At 38.9% G+C, this 21,084-nt stretch overlaps 1 protein-coding gene across 4 annotated transcripts; it reads right to left on the reverse strand.

Annotated features, from left to right (window-relative positions):
* Nucleotides 1-1,921: 1,921 nt before the first annotated feature.
* On the reverse strand, nucleotides 1,922-17,979 carry arnt (aryl hydrocarbon receptor nuclear translocator). 4 transcript variants are annotated; one of them, XM_043260632.1, is made up of 21 exons: nucleotides 17,657-17,979; nucleotides 16,488-16,548; nucleotides 15,758-15,796; nucleotides 15,619-15,666; nucleotides 14,126-14,339; nucleotides 13,354-13,567; nucleotides 13,182-13,284; nucleotides 12,200-12,265; nucleotides 12,016-12,101; nucleotides 11,848-11,924; nucleotides 10,224-10,358; nucleotides 9,642-9,716; nucleotides 9,200-9,351; nucleotides 7,890-8,009; nucleotides 7,583-7,667; nucleotides 6,804-6,837; nucleotides 6,177-6,264; nucleotides 4,560-4,734; nucleotides 4,021-4,204; nucleotides 3,795-3,940; nucleotides 1,922-3,507 (listed from the first exon to the last, which is right to left on the reverse strand). In XM_043260632.1, exons 1-21 carry the CDS (start codon nucleotides 17,673-17,675, stop codon nucleotides 3,421-3,423), a joined length of 2,208 nt encoding a protein of 735 aa, XP_043116567.1. In that variant the 5' UTR covers nucleotides 17,676-17,979; the 3' UTR covers nucleotides 1,922-3,420. The 4 variants fall into 4 exon arrangements, with proteins under 4 accessions (XP_043116567.1, XP_043116569.1, XP_043116566.1 ...); XM_043260634.1 differs by having other exon boundaries at nucleotides 4,021-4,201; nucleotides 7,890-8,012; XM_043260631.1 differs by having other exon boundaries at nucleotides 7,890-8,012.
* Between the last annotated feature and the right edge of the window lie 3,105 nt (nucleotides 17,980-21,084).

The raw sequence follows: 21,084 nt of genomic DNA on the forward strand, positions 1-21,084 counted from the left end.
CACAGCAGGACCAAGAAGAAGAGAGCGAAGCCTAAATCCACGTCAACGTCCAGCCGAGACACCGGAAGAGGCAGGTCCATAGTTATTAACGGATGGAGGAATCAACTCCGTTAGCGAGTCACGGTTCACCAAATGACAAACACATGATATACAGTAGCAAACGTCCAAGATGTGAGCATGGCACTGTCCACAAAGTGACTTCTTCCCTTAAATTCCCAGCAGTTCTTGTCAGCGGCGACCCTAGTCACCGATGTTGTGTAAAACAGCTCTGTATCAGATGAGTCTCACATTCCAGCGCTCACGTGAAGCGCCGCTCTTCATCTCTTCGAGGCTTCATGTGCCTCTGAAACGAAACCGAGCTGCTGACCTGCATGCGGTTGATTCCGCCTTCGAGTTTTCGCTCTCAACAGATGCCAGGTGTGTTCACATTGGAGAGAAGAACCTGGATCCTGTCGCTGGCTCACCCGGCAGTCGTCGGTCAGGGATACGTGTTCTCTTATCTCGGGTATTAGCATGTCTTCCTTTGGCCTGAGAGACATACACACCAACACTTGGCACCTGTGTCCACGATGAATAGTTAAACAGGAGTTTGGTAACAATCAGGCCTTATATGGCGTAAAACCCCCCTTTAGGCTGCTTCAGAAACACTAGAGGACACTTCATGTGTTAGCGGCGACGGGCGAGCTGAGAATGATAAAGCGCTGTCAGATCTCAGAGTGATTGGTCAGGACACAGATTGATGGAGCTCAGATGGTGATGGAGCTGGAAACTGAAAACCGACAAGGACTGACCCATGAACTACGCTCTTAAATAAAAAAGGCTCCAAACGGGGATCGAAAGACCACTTTTGGTTACACACAGTCCTTACGTCCTTATTAAAGTAATTACTATAAACCTGACCCTGCCGCATGAGTTACCTCCGAAGGTAACTAAGGTTCTTCGTTGATACCAATGAAGAAGCTTTATTTTTAAGAGTGAATCAGCTTTTTGGGCAAACATGACTGCTCATCAGTTTTTGGGCAGTCTCTTTTTTTCACAATGATTTGGTAGCATTACAACAAAAAGGCCAGAAATGTGACAAACTACAGGAGATATTTATTTAAAGCAATATTGTGAAATATTATTAGAATGCTTCATTTTCAAAGTCATTACTCCAGTCTTCAGCGCCACATGATCCTTCAGAAATCATTCTTCAACGAGAAGTTTTTATTTCAGACTTCTGTTTTTCATACCTTATGTTCCTCTCCCGCGCTTGCTGCCCTTGGCTTTAACAGGCCGTTTTCTCTCAGCTCTTTCTTGGGGAGATATATCTGCTATCAACTTACCAAAAAGAAGCTTTGGCGCTCATTTTCCCAAATATGCTAGCTCCAGTCAGTTCATAATCAGTTGACTTTTTCAGTTGAACTCTCTCCAGTTTTCAAAGACGTATTCAGTGGCCACTTTTTCTGCAGCCATACCTTCAACAAATATTGACGAGACACTGCACAGTGGCCCCATTGGTGGTCAATTTTTGTAGCTGCCTTTGTTTTGGAAATTTAAGAAGAGGTAAGAGGATTGATATGTTCGAATATTATTTATTTGCAGGGATTCCTGACAGTTTTGAGGATTGGGGTGTGATGATCTGGCATTAGTTTCCAAACGTTCCTATATTTGAGTATTTCAATACACTTGGCTTCTTTGCCTTTTAGAGCCACAACTGTTGTAACATTATAATTGTTTTCGCTGTTAAAATGCTGCATACAAGTACTGAACCCAAACCTGTGATAAAATGTACATTTAGCGTTTTTTATCATGCCTTCTAAAATGGCCGAATAAAATTTAATGTACTGTACTCTGGATATACGGTGTTAATAAAGATCCCAACAAAGATAAAATTTTTTGACAATAGCAATTTAATACAAAAAAAACTCCAACAGATCTCTTTAATATTTCATATACATATATATTTATTTTTCTATGTTGTACACAAACTGCAGTTCAAAACTGTGTGAAAATATAGCAGAAAAAAAGCCACCGGAGCACTGACCCTTTCATATCCGAGAAAAAAAAAGGTGAAACGAGCACTCGATTTAATGCACAAAAGTACTGAAAAAAGACGCAGACACACCCACATTCAAAAGCAAACATCAAACATTTAATTAAAAAGCTTTCGATCTGAAGAAATGCAATAATCAACGCCACCAATAGAAATTCTGGAATACTCTCTGTACAAGAATAACGATTTCCAAATGAAAACCTGAAGAGACGAAGGCCAGATGAAGCATTAAAGGTTTCTTCTTTTATAATAAAACGAGACATTTTGATAACAATTATTAGGATAGCGACAAAAATGGCTTTGAAGGACACAGAACCTGCTCGTTATTGCTTGATCTCAATCTTTTTCACTGCGTTCACAAAAACATGCCTGAGTGAAAGCTCACACGTCAAACGCACGCAAAGAGGAGGAGATGCATCTGTCCATCTAAAGCAAAAACATCGGAGGAGTTTTACTGCATCGGAGTCTGTGTTACTGCACCGAACATGAACTGAAGCCAGATCATCAAACATCTGAATTTGAACCGAGGTAGCAAACAGGATGCAGAATAGAGTAAGGAAGCGAGGCTACACTTCATTTTAAGCAGTCCTTCTCACAGTGTAATTACATGAAGTACTGAGTAATAATAATAATTAGGGTTAGCATGGGGTTAACGATAAGGTCTTTTTAGGGTTAACTGCATGATAAGTAAGTAGACGCCATGTGTAACAAGGACACTGTGAAATAAAGTGTTGCTGACGAAATCAAAGTCGCTTTTTAAAAACATTCGAATTTAAAACACAAAATTCCAATTGAGTTACTTTGCGATTCAGCTTCCAAATTCATCATCCTGATAAACCAGTTCGATTACAGTTGTGAGTGGAAATGGAGTCGATTTTCCAGACTTCAAATAAAAAAAGAAAAGAAAACAAGCTGCAGCTTCTGCGTTAGACGACCGGCACGTTCACAGCCAAACTCAACAATTCAGTTCTCACGCGTTTCATCATGGGGGTCAAAAGCAGTGCAATCGGTACACATCAGTTCGAGACAGACAGAGCAGACTGCCTTTGTGTGTGTGTGTGTGTGTGTGTGTGTGTGTGTGTCTACGAACCCATCCCCATCTCATTAATCAAAGCATGTGCGTGTACGGCAGACAGTGTGAGACCGCTTGTGCTTGAAGTGTGCAATTGTGCGTATTTTTAAAGTGAACACAATTCAACGACGTGTCTGTCTGTCTGTCTGTCTGCGTGCTACTCTGTATTCTCACATTATGGCTTATAACTTCCGTTCTCGCTCTTTTTCCGACCCCTCTGTGCCTCGGTTCCGCCATAGATTTGGTTAAAAGAGTAAGAAACGGCGCATTTCTTAGAGAGCAACGGGGAGTGAAGGAAGCGAAGGAAGCAGGATCACTCGGGGAAAGGAGGAAACATGGGCATCTCGGCGAAATCATCGTTACTGAAGCCGCCGGACTGATCCAACATTGAGATCACATCCTGAAGAAGAGAAAGAGAGGGATGGTAAAAGAATAAACCACGCAGAACGACAATTTGGCCAACGTTTGTTCAACAGAAGATCTTGACAGAACAAACACTGCTTTAAAGGAATAGCTACCCAAAGCAGAAAATTAGCCAAAAATGTGCTCAGGCCAACCAGGACGTAGTTTTTTTACTCTCATTCCAATGATTCATTTCTACAAACTCATTCTCATCTTGCAAAAATGTAGATTTTGGGTGAAACCATTCCTTTCAAAGATAAAGAAGGTTGTGTGGGCTGCTCTCACCTGAAACATCTCCGGCTGGTTGTTTTGAGGCTGCTGGTGTGTGTCAGCCGTGCCCTGTGTGTGTGGTTGATTTGACCACTGCTGCCAGCCGGACACTGCCTCTGCTGGCCTGGAGCCGAACTGAGCTCCCATCTGATTAATATCAGCTGAACGAAAGAGCAAGAGCTAAACGAGTGCTGGAACAGGAAAACGGTTCACTATTAAAGACGTTCTGTAATATATTTACCGAATCCATTCGTTGAAGGGTTGTTGTGACTGTTCATTTGTTGGTAATTTGATGTGTTGGCCATTGATGCAGAAGCCCCGCCCATCTGGCCAAAGGAAGGGGAAGTGGTGGATGAGGGGGCGGAGCTGAAGCCTCCCATGTTGAACTGAGGTGACTGACTCTTTCCAACTTGACCTGCCATCTGCTGAACAAGGAGAGTTTACAACAAAAATCACATTCTTTATAGTGAGAGTTATGCACTCTATAAAAATGATGGAATAATTAACATGTTATGATTTTGAAAACATTTAAGCATATAAATACAAACATACAGAAATAGAAAACACTTAAAATGCAATAATATTTTACTATTATTTTTGATAAATGCACTCTCATAGTAAGCAGAAGAAACCTCTTTGAAAAACATTTAACAATTTTAGGTATGATAAAAGTTTTGAGCCAGACAACTTAACCTCTGATTACAAAATTCACAAACATTTTCTGTGTCTGACTGTTGGTCGGGTGTAAAAACACCCTCCCTCCATATTTCCGGTGTCTACCTGTGCGTTGAAGGGTTGTGCAGCAGACCAGACTCCAGGAGGCGCCGTGGGACCCACCTGGGCCTGGATGGGGCTCTGGTTGTTGCTGGCTCCAGACGGTGTGCTCTGACGGGACATCTGTGCCAGCATCTGCCCCGCCGAGTGAGGAACCATTTGCTGGGGCATTCCAGCTGACCTGAGACCAGACAGCAGTCGTGAGTGAGATCACGCAGAAGCTGAATTGTGTTTTATTCCCCTTGTGTGTAAAGCACTTTGATTTGCCATTGTGTATGAAATTGCCATTGTGAGGTGTGTGTGTCATAGCAATAAATATTCATTCTCTCACTTTATTCTATTCCTAAATGCATTCTTTCCAATGGTCCTACTACCAGTCTGACTGACCCTATCCTCGCTCACATTATCAACACCTCTCTTCACTCTTGTACATTCAAGTAAGCTTGAGTAACCCCACTGATGAAACGCTCTCTAAATCCAGGACTACAGACCCATATCCCTTCTTTCATTGTTTACTTAGACACTTGAGCGACTTGAGTTCAACCAATTCTCTATATATCTTGGACAGAACAACCTCCTTGACAGCGCACACAACTGAGACTGCCCTACTCTCGGTTACTAAAGCTCTGAGACTTGCAAGAGCTGCTTCCAAAACTTTAGTACTAGATCTTGCTGTCCACCCTCAAAAAGATGAGCATCTGAGCACCCTGAGCAAGTCTTACCTCTCAGCTAGGTCCTTCAGGGTGTCTTGGAGGGCTGAGTTTTATAAGTCACTACTTCTTACTACTGGGGTTCCTCAAGGCTCAGTGCTTGGACCACTTCTCTTTTCAATCTTCATGTATTTTTTTAGATCTGTTATTCAGAAACATGGATTTTTCTATCATTGCTATGCTGATTACACTCGACTCTACTTCTCATTTAACCCAGATGATCCACCGGTACTTTAGCCGGTCATTTCTGGATGGCTGAAGGATCATCACCAGAACTGCTGGTGGTCTCAGCTTCATCAACCATAACTCCTTCCGGGGGAGCCAGAAAGCCCTGAGCTGTGAAGGATGATGGGTTAAGCTACAGTGGCCCAGTCCTTATACAGCATTAAAAGATTAGACCCTTTCACTCAGAGCAGTCCCCAAGTCCTCTCACTCCAGTCTGGACTATTGTAATGCTCTCTTGGCAGGCCTTCCCACATTTGTTATCAAACTTCTGGAACTGATCCAGAATGCTCAAAGCCAAATAGCCATTATACAGCTCATGTCATGCCTCTCTTCATCAGCTTGCGTCAGATTCAATGTGCTGATGTGAGACAACCACTGGTGCTGCACCAGTGTACCTAATCTAAGTGATCGATGCTTTTGGGTGCCATCCCAAAGAGGCATTAAATCACTCTCACAAAGATCTGCCTGCCTAATCCGAGTAGCTGAGACTTTAGCCACAAAAAACACCAAAAACATCTGATGACATCTTTTTCACCATCACTTGACCAATTAATGCTAGCACTCACTCATTTTATTCTATTCGTTTTGGTCACATTTAAAAAAAAAAAAAAAAAAAAGTTCGCAAGCGTGCATGTGTGTGTGTGTGTGCGTGTGTGTGTGCGTGTGTGCATGTGTGTGTGTGAGGCACCTGAAGGACTCGCTTGGACGAGCAGAGCTGGGGAAAGACGCTGCTGGAGGGTAAACCTGCTGACCGCCGGAGGACACGGCCTTAGAGTCTGAGAGAGACAGACGCTGGTAAATTACTGAGACAGTGAATTAAGCACGGCTCACAGATCACTACTGAAAAATAAAAATGTGTATTATCAGAAATAAACAATAAAATGTAAAGTCTTTACAACAAACTGCCAAAAATAAAAGGTCTGTTTAACTACTTAAATATTGCAATTATAGAAATATTATAAAACCAGGATATTTTTTCATCCATGATCTACATTGTTTATACAAGTTCTGTGTAGTACATTAGTTGACAAAAATACAAATGTAAATTTCCTGTGAAAATTATACATATTTTAGAATAAACTGTAAAAAATAATTTGCATCAAAAAGAACTGTATTATTTGGATTGTTTTTTTATTTGTATTGATTTTGGTCAAATATAATAATTTCAAGATGCACTAATAAGAAGTTAAATTACTGCGTGAGGTTTACTAGTAAACTAATATGTTGACATTCATACTGATTAATCCCCCATTAATTATTGTGCTGAATATCAAAATCTGATAAAATGGAAAAAATACTTTGATGATAGTCTTACTGTGATCAGGACTGACTACACTCTGCACCGGAACCTGAGACAAACACAGACAGACACAGAGAGTCATATCAACTGTGGGCAGAGCCTTATATATATATATATATATATATATATATATATATATATATATATATATATATATATATATATATATATATATATATATATATATATATATATATATATATATATATATATATTATATACATATATTATATACGTACACATAAATAAGACCTGAACAAGATCTAAATTAATAAATGATGTGATAAAGTGGTTTAATCTAATTAATTACATGATGTGTCAATTAATTAACCTATTTAATTGCAAATTAAAACTGTGAAAATACCAATAAAACATGACTGAAATCTATTTTTTATTGAATGAGACGAAGTAGATATTACTAAAATAAAAGAAGATACTTTGAGAAAAATAGCAGCATTTTTTTGTCTTCAAAATACCTTTTCCAGAAAAGAAAAGTTTGAAACAACAAGAGGATGAGTAAACCATTACATTTTTTTGGATCCATTTAAATTAACAAGTTAAACTAACAGCCCTTTAAACAACATGTTTTTACTCCAAGCTCACTTCGTGAGGTCAGTCAAGTGTTTGAAATGGGTTTCTTAAACAGATTAAGGCACGCAACATATTTCATGTTCAATGTACTACATTATTATATAAATCATTTGATAATACTTTGGCGTATTTGGAGTTTCTCTGGCCTTCACATGGACATTTAGTATCGTTTCTAATATCGACCGTGGTTCAGGTGTGTTTACCTGAGGGAGAGCGACCTGACTGGTTTCAAAGTCTGCGTCTCGTCCCATGCCTCCGTCTAACTCGGCCTGCTGCTGCTGCATCTGCCTGCGGAAGAGCAGAAGAAGACACAGATGTGAGCCAGGTCCTACGCGAGCGTCAGACCCACCACCGCCAACCGTCTCCGCTCACCACGGACAGAACAGCTACCTACGGGAGGAGAGCATGCCGTTAACCCACCACCACCACCGAGCGCCGGAAAGAGGCTCACCCGAGAGAGACAGAGACAGAGGAGAGGAAGCAGCCGGAGCGCCGCCGCTCTGCTCTCACCTGGCTGTGACCTGCCCTGGGCTGGGGGTGGAGGGGCAGTTAGGACTGCTCTGCCCCAGTGAAGGGGGCAGCGAGACCCCCGGGGAAGAGAGGGGCGACAGGGACTCCTGATTCGGCCCTCTACTGTCACACGAACCGGACGGATTGGTGGAGAAAAAGCGGTCAGATTAAGAGCTGAGCTGAATTAACACGCTCACCCTCTCAGACACACACACACACACACACCTCAAAACTACGCTGACCCCAAAAATGTTGTATGTATGTTTGCATTTTTACTCAGCATTTCTGAACTGCGACAATTTTCAGGACATCATGCATTCAAAGTCTATTCAAATCAGGGGCCGGTTGCATAAGCTTGGCAACCCTACTTTTGTAATGCAAATAAGATCTACCTTTTCATAACTGAATTTTAAAAGTTATGACCTGTCTTGAGGGAAAGAAATTAGATGCAACCGGCCCCAGTGTATTATAATGATTTCTGAAGATCATGTGACACTGAAGACTGGAGTAATGATGCTGAAAATACAGCAAATCAATGACAGTTTAACACATTTAAGATGTTTAACAACTTCTTACAAAACTTCTTAAATATTTTAAACATTTAAAATGTTATATTTAAAAATGATACTTTAAATAATAATAATAATTTAATAGTAATAATATATATATATATATATATATATATATATATATATATATATATATTTTTTATATATATATATATAGACTATTTAATTGTATTTTTAATCAAAACTTCTATATATATATATAAACTTCTTTCTATATATATATATATATATATATATATATATATATATATATATATATATATATATATATATATATATATATATATATATATATGTACATATTTAAAAAAAAAAAAAAAAAAAATCTTAGTAATCAAAAGAAATTTAAATCTGCATTACACTAAATAAAATCAGGGAGAAGTTATATGTACAAAATCAACATAAAATGTCACATTCAGAAAACAATTATTATCAGTTGCTAACTTCTTTTCCATATAATTTCCTCTTTTTATTTGTATTTTTGGGTGAAATAAGTCCCAAAAGTTTTCGTGACATACACACGCCTTCAAACTAATGAATTTGATTAGCTCCACAGGAAATAACCTTTGATCATAAAAGCATATGATACACCGCATGAAGTCATACTAGATTAGACAACACTGAACATCTTGAGGCCTAAACAGTGGCCCCAAAAAGTCTTCTAACATTGAATTTTAAACTAATCTGCATCAGATAAGAAATGATCAAATCAAGCCCCTTTCAGTGTGTTTCCATACTAACTTGACATTGGCGTTGGTGCAGATGATGTACTCGATCTCCTCGGAGAAAGGGTTCTGGAAGGTGAACGAGCTGGTTCTCATCCAGATCCACTCGCGGGATTTCGAGCGGAAGCGGAACATCACCGAAAGCACCTGACCTCGCAGTTTCACCACCTGCATCAGGGGTCAGAGGTCATTAATCCAGCTTATGAAAGGAACAGGACGCTACGTAAAATGACATGAAATACATTTCTCTTACTATTACTTTTTTTGATAACGGTGTCATGTAAAAGCACACACACACACACACACACACACACACACACACACACACACACACACACAGACACACACACACACACACACACACACACACACACACACACACACACACACACAGACAGACAGACACACACACACACACACACACACACACACAGACAGACACACACAGACACACACACCTGCTGAAGGCTGTCTCGCAGTAAGCCCTGGTCTTCTGGATGGGCAAACTCCAGAACGTTCTTCCCCAGTAATTCCTGGATCACACAACAAAACAAAAGATGGAAAACACTGCAAACAACACTGTGATGCACCCAAATTAATTAAAAATAACTTATATATTAAACTAATAATAAAATAATCAACTAATTAAATTGCATTAAATTGCATGTGAAATAAATAAAAAATTAAAATACTGTGCACAGAAACCAAAAGAATATGTATGATGTTAGCTGAATTGATATTTTCTTCAATTATAGTCTCAAAAATCATGCTCTTTCAATTATTAAGTTTTGACTTAATTTCATATTTTAACTAATAGCACATTATAGCTGCTCCACTGCAGCGGCTCAGTCCACGTAATAACGCAAGAAAACCACTCTGATAGGCTATAAATCTTGTACCTGTTGCGACTTATATTAAAAAAGTGTCTGAAGCAGGCTGAGACCAAAATGTCGGTGCGTCACTATGGAAGACAGTGGAGCTCCTCATCTATAACGAGCCGCACATCCTGACCTCCTTTAGTCAGAGACTGTGAGGCCTACCTGAGGCTGGTAGCCGATCGTCGCCTGACATCGGTGATCCACAAAGGTGTAGAGACCCTGACAGTTGTGGCGGGAAATAAATTCCACCGGAACACTGATGTTATTAACGTTGGTGTCGCTCGGACAACATGTGACCTGCATGACGACAGAGGACCTTAAAGAGACAGTTCACCCAAAATTCTGTCTTGAATTACTCATTCTAAACGTCTGAAATGCAAATGAGAAATTTCTCATCCCCCATGAAAGTCTGAACAACCAAAACTTTTGATTCAGAAAATAAAAAAAAAAACTAAACTGTAAAGTGATCCATATGGATTGAGCATAACTTAATATGATGAACAGATCTGATTTATACACACAAGATCTTAGATCTTAAGAGGTTCTTACAAGACATCTGAGTTTTCTTCTACTGAATGAGATGAGCTCTGGGAACAATCTCGTGTCAATTATATGTAAAAGTAATTCAGTCCATGTAAAGCAAGTGTCTATAATGCTCAATTAATATGGATTTCTTTTACAATCTCTTCATGAATTTTGGTGGAATGGAATGGGAGACATGTGTCAAAGTAAAATTGAACATTTTGTTTAATGAAACCCTAAAAGAAGTGTTAACAAAAGTAAACAAACCCTAAACAAAAGTGTTTTTTGTTGAGCGTCATATTTCATCTTTAAGGCTTACGTAGCAAAAATATTGATGAAAACCCAGCTCTTTTTCATTCAGTGGCCCAAAAAGAGCAAAAAGATGCAATATTATATATATATATATATATATATATATATATATATATATATATATATATATATATATTAAATGATCAAAACATAATTAAATGCAACAAAATGACTGACAGATCAGAAAAATGCCTCATGATCAAATCCAGCAATTTTACTACACTTAAAAAAAAAAAAAGTAAGATATTTAAAGAATTACAGTTAATTAAAAAGTGAACATTAAGTCAGCATTTACTCATTTATTAATGTCTTAATAATATGTATTTGCGGTGTAAGCAACAAAAACCAGACGATTCTTTCTCAGGAGCTCTTCCAAAAACAAGTTGATTTTGGCCTGTATAATTAATATTTATCTTCTGATTGGACTGTTTTTTCTTAAGCGATGCATGACCAGGCCGATCAAATGTAACGACGTCTCAATTATATGTCACAGCATTAGCTGGATGCAAAACAATGTGAGACGAAGGCACTGATTCCACTACATGTGCAGCTCGAGATATCATCTTGTTGTGATGCTGGGTGCCAGAATCGACGTAATACGGCCTTAAATGAGAAATATGATCACACACCCGATGCTGAAGACAGCTGTGGTCAAACAGGATAAAACATGTTAACCTTTTCATGTGCTCGGGTGATGACTGAAGATCTTAACTGACCGTTTTGAAACTTATATGGCAGTTATATAACCCCTAGACCTCACTTATCATAAAAAAGCCAGGAAATTTCAGATTTGACAATATGGGATCTTTAAAGGTACAGAGCAGACTTGAACATTACCTTTTAAAAGATATTAGATTACACGAGTAAATGATGACAGAACGGCGCAAAGTCTTCCTCGTGACACAAATGTGATTCACTAGAAAGTAAAATAAAACAGAAAGCGAAAAAGTACCTGTAGCCTTCCAATGGCGACTAGACAGAAACGATTTCCCTGATTGTTATCGGCCTCCTCTTCAGAAAGAGTGACTCCTGAGAGAGAAGATGAAGGGACAGCGTGAGTCTGAGCTGAGTGGACATCCCTCTGTGAACAATAGACGCTTCCTGTGTATTGTGCCGTTACCTGCAGGAGGCCAGGATTTGATGAAGCCTGTGCAGTGCACGACCACATACTGCAGATCGCCTTCCTTTGCAGGACCCAGTCCATTCCTGCAGGAGGAGAGATGGCCTTCATCTGCGTCCTTTTAAAGATGTGTTTATACAGAAAGAGAGAGAGAGAGAGAGAGAGAGAGAGAGAGCTGCCTTACCTGTTTCTGCTTTTCAGGAAGCTGAGTCTGTTCATAGACACCGGCTCTACAGGACACACTCCACACCTAGACACAGAGAGACACACATTGCAATACACACAATGTAGCGTGTGAAATAATTCACAATATAATTTACATTGTGAACATAATTGAAGACTTTTAATGCTTTTTCTGATGCATTTTTTGAGAAATGAATACAAAAAAAGTAAAACAATGTGTGTGTGTGTGTGTGTGTGTGTATATATATATATATATATATATATATATATATATATATATATATATATATATATAATAATAAAAAATAAAAAAGTAAAACAATGTGTGTGTGTAATATATATATATATATATTATATATATATATATATATATATATATATATATATATATATATATATATATATATATATATATATATATATATAAATATATATATAAATTACTTTTTTTTATAGGCTGGAACAATTTATTTGTTGACAATCATTTTTTTTACATGTCAGGCTCATGTAGTCTGAATGTGAACGAAAAACAGCTTGATTTTAAGGATCTCAAATTCTGATGCTCTATAACGTAAATCAGTGAGATCTATATTACAGTCGAGCAGATACTGCCATAAAATGAACGATAAACATCAGTCATTGCTCGATATCTCAGTAGACTGTAACGATCCAAACATGTAATGCAATGCTGATGGAGAGCTGAAGAAATAGTCTCCTCAGAAGATGCGAGATGTTTTGGAGGCTTGTGAAGATCATTGCTCCGCCGAGGAACAGAGAAAGTAAAGCTTTCTAAAACAAACACTCCACAAAAGATCCTGATGATCAGATTTGAGGCGCACCGAAAACTGACTTTTCTAGAAAAATGATGGATGGAGAATCAAGTAAAGCTGAGCTGCTTCAGTCCAGTAAGAGCTACTAACAATATCAAAGTTACTTTCACTGCATAAAGACTTGGTTCAGTTCTAGTTCTTCCTGCTCCTCACCTCATCCTGCAGATGAAGGAGCGGCGTGCGCCCATACTCATCCTCACCGAGGCCTGCCCTCCCTCTTTCTTCACCGTGCCTGTTTTCATGTCCAGCATCCGACCTGCAGCCAGACAGAAGATGAGTTAAACGGAAAACAGCCTGTGGGCTCGCAGAACGAGCGGCTTCTCACCGCCGTTGTTGTTCTCGCTGGTGGAGAGCTGCTCTCGGAGCTTCTCGATGTCGTCCGGATGGAGCTGGTCGTACAGAGATGACCCGAGCCAGTCCGACTGAGTCTGGTTCAGAACCGGCGTCACCGAGTCCGACACATAAACCACGCGGGCCGTTTCACACGACACTACGAACAGAAAGCCATCAGCCGCCTCCAGAATCAGGTGCTTGAGCTCCTACAGAGACGCAGAGACACAAGAGCGTATGCTGAGAGGATGTTTAAGACACAGGAAAGTGTTATTTAAAGTTGGATCACAAATGATTACTGTGAACACATTTAGGCAGACCGGGAGCATTCTTACTCTAAAAATACCAAGACTTTCACATTAATTCATTAAACAGACTGCCTTTGTAGATTTAAGACAATTTTGACAAGTTTTGAAATAATTCCTCTCTAACATTTTGTCTTCAATACTATTTTAAGAAAGACTTTTGTCTTAGAGGAACTGTGTCTTAGAGGAATTGTTTGCCCCAAAATCTAAACAATCTGTCATCATTTACAGAACATAAAAGAGGAAGATGTTTCAAAGAATATTCGTAACCAAACAGTTTCTGATCCCAATTGACTTCAAAGGTTTTTTTTTTCCATACGATGGAAGTCAACATCTTTTACCAACATCTTCTTTTAAGTTAAGTAGGGGGCTCTGGTTTACGTGCAATGCTTTCTATAATACAAAGTTTGTCCTAAATACAGAATACAGAGCTTTCTATAAAGGATGCGGTCCATGTCTGACCTGGTCTGTGAGAAAGGAGGGTTTATAAGCTCCATCGGTGCTGCTGCCGCCGCCGCCTCTCAGGGACTTCATGTGAGACACGGCCATGCGCAGGATGGTCAGCTTGTCCGGTTTACGCGCCAGAGCGCTGCAGGTGGGCACCATGTCCGACAGCTCCGTGATGTAAGCCGTCATCTTATTCCTCCGCCTGCGCTCGATCTCGCTGTGATTCTCCCTGCGCTCAGGAGGTCATGAGAGAGATGGGCGGCGCATGCAATCGTGGGGAGGAGAGAGAGCGGGGAAAAGGTCGAGAGAAAGCAACGACGAGAAAACCAGAGAGAGAGAGAGAGAGAGAGAGAGAGAGAGGAGATGGATGAATAAGCAAATAAAGACTGCCTCAATGTGCTCATTAAATGAGACGAGACTCATCTCTCCAGGACAAAACAAATGTGCATGAACGATCTCATGAGAGCTGAAAGACGGCCTGAGAAAAGAAGAGAGGACAGAAGAAATGCTCAAAAGAAACACCTGAAATTAAGTGGAACACAATGAATGAATACCAGATTACTGTTTACTACACTGCGTCAGCTGACTACTATTTTTAATAAATACTGTGTCCAGCAGTTCGTTCCTGTCTGTTCAAAGTTCAATCGTTCATGACTGTCTGGGGATGGTGAGTTTTTTCAGCCCACAGAAACCGATTTTGGCAGATTTTGGTCAAGATTAACTTCTTTTTCTTCTATTTTTGCTTGGAATATATCAGGGACATCGAGAAACTACACGTTGAACAGGCTGAAATCATCATATAAAGCAAAAGAAAATAAAAACCACTGATTAAATCACAGTACATACAACGGTTTGCATTTTGGCAACAAACAAATCATCATTGAATTAAATTTCCAGCCGAGAAATCTGTAAAACAGATGAAGCCAGGCTCTTCAAAAATACTGTTAACACCCTTAAAAGTTAGTTATATATATATATATATATATATATATATATATATATATATATATATATATATATAAATATAAAAGATAAAAACCTAGATACAGAAAACTGTAAAGTGCTGCTGAAGTGCAGAAAAACCCTGCCCTTTAATTATCTTCATTGCAATTTAAATCAAATGAATGAAGTCATGTTATAAAACCAGAATGAAAAAACCCCCAAACAAACTGTATTTTGCCAGTAGAGTCTTGCCGTAAAAAAGCAGCAAGCCACTTTTTAATGAACTCGTTATATTTCACGCTTAACTGGAAATAAAAAAGTTATTAATAGCTTGTTTGGAGAATTTAAATTAGTGTAACATTTTCTTAGAAGTCTGATTAAACAATAAGGGAAGACAGATTCATTTAAAATACACTTAAAGCACTGGCTGATATAGCGCTGTTCGCTGAATCGAATGCCTGCGTTTGGGTCTGTTCAGTGAAGAGGGTTTGGAAAGAGCGTCTGCTCTGTAGACAGCACCCGTAGGTGACACCCGGATCGTCACCTTTCACGCATCAAATCAATACCTGGCAAATCTCTCCTTGTCGTTGGATCCGCCTCCGTCGTCATCACACCTGAGGAGCCGAGACGAAAAGAAACACGCATGAGAACACGGCCGTAAGGTCAAACCCGGGTCGAAGCTTTGAGTCAGACGTCGTGACTAACCTGAACAGCTTGCTTCCCTCGTCGTCTTCATAGTCTGAGCTGGAAACCAGGGAAATTCACATTAGTCAGTGACATTGCTCAACTGCACAGAGCGCCACCCTCTCGGGAGACAGATCAGACAGAGCCCATCAAATCAACCAGACACTCAATAAAACAAGCAAGGAGACACCAAGAGAAATGTTCAAGCTGCTCTTCATCAGCGAAAAGCGAAATTTGCATTATTTCAGGAACATTAATGGTGCTTTTTTCATCCCTTTATACAAAACAGACGGCTTTAAAGCAGCGTCGCCATAATAAACAGGAAAGTAACAGCGTTAATGTTGCTGAACGCTTCAAAGACTCAATAAAGCAGCTCCGCGCCATTATCATTATCAGTTCAGAGCTGACTCAGTTCAGTTCAATAGGTGTCGATTTCACAGAAGTTAGTGTCATTATTCAGTTCAATTCAGTCTTCTAAAGCACTGCCCATCTAATTTACAGAAATATCCGTTTGCACATTTCCCAAAAGACTTCTTTCTGAGCGCCACAGAACACAGCGACGAGAAAAAGAGGACCGCTGAGATCCACTGAACGCTAGCGGGAACGCTTTAATAACGATTTTACATCTGACTAGTCTTTTAATGTTTAAACTTCTGAGCCGATCTACTGATTTTATCATTTATACTTTTACACTCTTTGGGGATTTTCTTGTGTTTTAGAAATAAAATGCATTGCTTTGATTTTCACTTACGTGGCTTGTCGTTTGTTGTTGGTCTTTGAATGAGATCCAGCTGATGCCACCTCAGACATATCTGAAACACACACACACACACACACACACACACACACACACACACACACACCCAGGAATAACTACTACACGTAATATTTACGCATCAAAAAAGGCATGAAATGCATAGTGTTATTTTGCACAGTAACGCTTTACTTAATTATTTAAAATCATCACCAGTAAAATTGTTTACGTGCCATTTATGTAACAATTATGCAACACATAAAGAACCTGAGCTCCTGTTAAGCTGTTTTGGAAGTGCATTGTGGAAATAAGTTTGATTTCATACGCACACAACCCTGCTACGTGTTGTGATTCAATTAATTAACTTATTTAGATTTAATACCAAATTTGATATGCTTTCAATAAAATAAACTCCACATTTAGACATCACAGGTCAGAGTTCTTGGCTATATTTGATTTGTGGAAAGTGCCACCAATATACAGTGGAGAACTATTACGAATGGTTTCTCAATGATGTAGTAAAAGCTTTAAAAATATGGTGAACAGGCAAAAACAGACAGTATGGGTCAAGATTATAGATTCTTCTTTTATGCGAGAAACCATTAGGATATTAAATAAAGATGTTCCATTAAGACATTCTGCACATTTGCTATTGTAAATGGTAATATGCATGGATAAGAACTTTTTTTTTATTTTTAATTCTTTATTTTTGGACCGTCAGATTCCAGATGTTCAAATAGTTACATCTCAGCCAGATATCGTCCGATCCTAACAAACCATGTATCAATGCAAACCGAATCAAAGCAAGAGCTCTCAGAGGACGTGCAAGTTTCGAAACACGGACTCTTGTGTTGTACCGGTCCTGGGTGACATGTGAGGGTTGTTTTGGGCCTGTTTGTGGATGACAGCTGAAGCACACACTGCCACAAGTGTCAGATCAGATCCTAACAGCTCCTGCTGCTCTTCGCTAATAAAAACAAACCCCTCTTTCTCACGGCAAACTGCGAATGTTTGTAGAAATGTTCGCTCCGTGAGTTTCTGTTGTAGGCTATGTCACAACAGTTGCGCTAACAGCTGCCTCAGCTAACGAGCACAACCTCTTGTAATGAGCGAAATCAACACAAATCAGACATATGAGAGGAAAACACTCGGTTTTTATACGATACCTGCATTGGCCGATGCCATATCCGACAGATAGAGGTGTTCGCGAACGAGCTAACATGTACAAAACAACTTTCCCAGCTGACGAGAGGAGTCTCCCGCTCCGCCGCTTGTTGACGTTTTACTTCGTCCGAGTTTCGAAAAAGTCCTTTAAAACAGATGTCATGACTTCAAACCTAGTGTCATTTTCGCCGCCGCTCCGAACGGACGTGTTTTGCCGATGTTTTATTGTTGTTTTTTTGTTTTCCTGCTCTTTGACTTTTTCCAGTTTAAAAACCTCCCCTGATCCAAGATGGCGCCCGTAATCTTTCGGTAAGCAGCAGAGCGCGTCAGAGCAGGAAACTAGAGCCTCCACACGGATCAGACGCGCCACTCTCCGTCCCTCGCGGGAAGAAACGAGCCTGCAGGGCACAGTCTTTTTTTTAATTCAAAATGATTATTTTTTAATGAATTATTGTTATTTTTATGATTGTTATTTCATGACTTGAATTACAGTAAAAGTACGTAAAGTACAACTTACACATCAATTTAATTTTTTAAATAAATACCATTTAATCATCTTTACGTATGTAAACGTTTCAATAATTTGATCTAAATGTATTCATTTATTCATAATTTCTTGTAATTGTGTATCATTATTTTCTTGTTTTCGCTCCTGGTTAATGTTGAATGTTGAAATGTGAATAATAAAATTTAAAAAAAAAAAAGAGCAGGAGCAGATTAACCATTTATAACCACCCAAACATCTTTTTTTTGCGTTATTTGATTTACGTGCAAAACATGACAATTACCTGCATTAAAAAAACGATAAAAAAAAACGATCACACATACTTCACAAGTAGGTCTTTATTCGCTTAACCAATCGAAGTAGCCCTTGGAGATCACGTGACTCGTCCCGGAACAGTCTCCCGGGTGGCAGTGCTCCCTTTCACTCAAGCTGTCTTTGAGCTGCATTCTGTTTCACAGCGGCCCTACGCAGTGCACACTTCTCACTGCTCCCTACACACTGCGCAGGCGACATCTGCACTACGCTAGGACACTTTCATTTTTACAAAGCAAACGCAGCTAGACGGCAAATAAAAAAGGAGGATAGAAAGAGCAGTTTTTCGACACTTAAGTGTATGTTTAAAGACACTTAATTGCACGTTATTTGCAATTTTATTCTTAATTAATTAGAACTTGTACATCTTTATATGTAATTTCGTAATGACTTCTTATGTCTGAAATGTGGTTAAAATATTACTGCACTGACAAACACTTATGATAAACTAAAATATACTTTAATGTCCTTTCTATTTAAAGTTGTACAGACGTGGACAAAATTGTTGGTACCCTTTGGTCAATGAAAGAAAAAGTCACAATGGTCACAGAAATAACTGTTATCTGACAAAAGTAATAATAAATAAAAATTCTATAAATGTTAACCAATGAAAGTCAGACATTGTTTTTCAACCATGCTTCAACAGAATTATTTAAAAAAATAAACTCACGAAACAGGCATGGACAAAAATGATGGTACCCCTAGAAAACACTGAAAATAATGTGACCAAAGGGACATGTAAATTCAAGGTGTGTCCACTAATTAGCATCACAGGTGTCTACAACCTTGTAATCAGCCATTGGGCCTATATATATGGCTCAGGTAGGTAATCACTGTGTTGTTTGGTGATATGGTGTGTACCACACTCGACATGGACCAGAGGAAGCAAAGGAAAGAGTTGTCTCAAGAGATCAGAAAGAAAATTATAGACAAGCATGTTAAAGGTAAAGGCTATAAGACCATCTCCAAGCAACTAGATGTTCCTGTGACTACAGTTGCACATATTATTCAGAAGTTTAAGATCCATGGGACTGTAGCCAACCTCCTGGACGTGGCATGGAGGAGGAAAATTGATGACAAATCTAAGAGACGGATAATCCGAATGGTAACAAAAGAGAGCCTAGAAAGACTTCTAAAGAGATTCAAGGTGAACTTCATGCTCAAGGAACATCAGTGTCAGATCGCACCATCCGTCGTTGTTTGAGCCAAAGTGGACTACATGGGAGACGACCAAGTAGGACACCATTGTTGAAAACGAATCATAAAAAAGCAAGACTGGAATATGCCAAACTACATGTTGACAAGCCACAAAGCTTCTGGGAGAATGTCCTGTGGACAGATGAGACAAAAATCGAAGTTTTTGCCAAGGCACATCAGCTGTATGTTCACAGACGAAAAAATGAAGCATATCAAGAAAAGAACACTGTCCCTACTGTGAAACATGGAGGAGGCTCTGTTATGTTCTGGGGCTGCTTTGCTGCGTCTGGCACAGGGTGTCTTGAATCTGTGCAGGGTACAATGAAATCTCAAGACTATCAAGGAATTCTAGAGAGAAATGTACTAGCCAGTGTCAGAAAGCTTGGTCTCAGTCGCAGGTCATGGGTCTTGCAACAGGACAATGACCCAAAACACACCGCTAAAAACACCCAAGAATGGCTAAGAGGAAAAATTGGACTATTGTAAAGTGGCCTTCTATGAGCCCTGACCTCAATCCTATTGAGCATCTTTGGAAGGAGCTGAAACATGCAGTCTGGAAAAGGCACCCTTCAAACCGGACACAACTGGAGCAGTTTGCTCATGAGGAGTGGGCCAAAATACCTGCTGAGAGGTGCAGAAGTCTCATTGACAGTTACAGGAAGCGTTTGATTGCAGTGATTGCCTCAAAAGGTTGCGCAACAAAATATTAAGTTAGGGGTACCATCATTTTTGTCCAGGTCTGTTTCATGAGTTTATTTTTTTTTAATAATTCTGTTGAAGCATGGTTGAAAAACAATGTCTGACTTTCATTGGTTAACATTTATAGAATTTTATTTATTATTACTTTTGTCAGATAACAGTTATTTCTGTGACCATTGTGACTTTTTCTTTCATTGACCAAAGGGTACCAACAATTTTGTCCACGTCTGTATGTCATGGATTGAAATATATTAGTAATTATACATTTGCAATGAAGTTGCAATTTGGTGAATTTAAAATAGATAAACCTATCTACAGTTAAAATAATGATCAAGTAATTGTGCTTTAGTATAACACATCAAGTGTTTAAAACAAATGATTTAAAATGTACTTTATTATTGACATATAACGAAGTGCACTTCTTAGGTGTCAGAAACAGTCAAATTAAGTGGGCATTTTTAAAATGATATTCTGATGTTATATTTAGTGTGTGTAAATACACGCATACTGTAATATTTAGCAAATATGTGTATTTACATGTATGCATTTACATTATTGTATCTCTCTCTTTATATATATATATATATATATATATATACACTGAGCAAACATTGCATATTTTTCTAAAGTATGTATATGCACGTGTTTGTATTTTATAATTATATACATTATAAATAGTACACACATACCATGCAAACTACATTTTTTTTGCATGCA

Source organism: Puntigrus tetrazona, chromosome 16 (assembly GCF_018831695.1).
Source record: "Puntigrus tetrazona isolate hp1 chromosome 16, ASM1883169v1, whole genome shotgun sequence".
NCBI classification, from domain to species: domain Eukaryota; kingdom Metazoa; phylum Chordata; class Actinopteri; order Cypriniformes; family Cyprinidae; genus Puntigrus; species Puntigrus tetrazona.

Excerpts from the sequence above, each read along its gene's own strand:
- arnt (XM_043260631.1), bottom strand. Across the intron at positions 15,797-16,487 it reads AACAACAAACGACAAGCCAC|CTCAGACTATGAAGACGACG; the intron begins GTAAGTGAAAAT and ends CCTGGTTTCCAG. Across the intron at positions 7,668-7,889 it reads CCAGGGCAGGTCACAGCCAG|GCAGATGCAGCAGCAGCAGG; the intron begins GTGAGAGCAGAG and ends GCTCTTCCGCAG.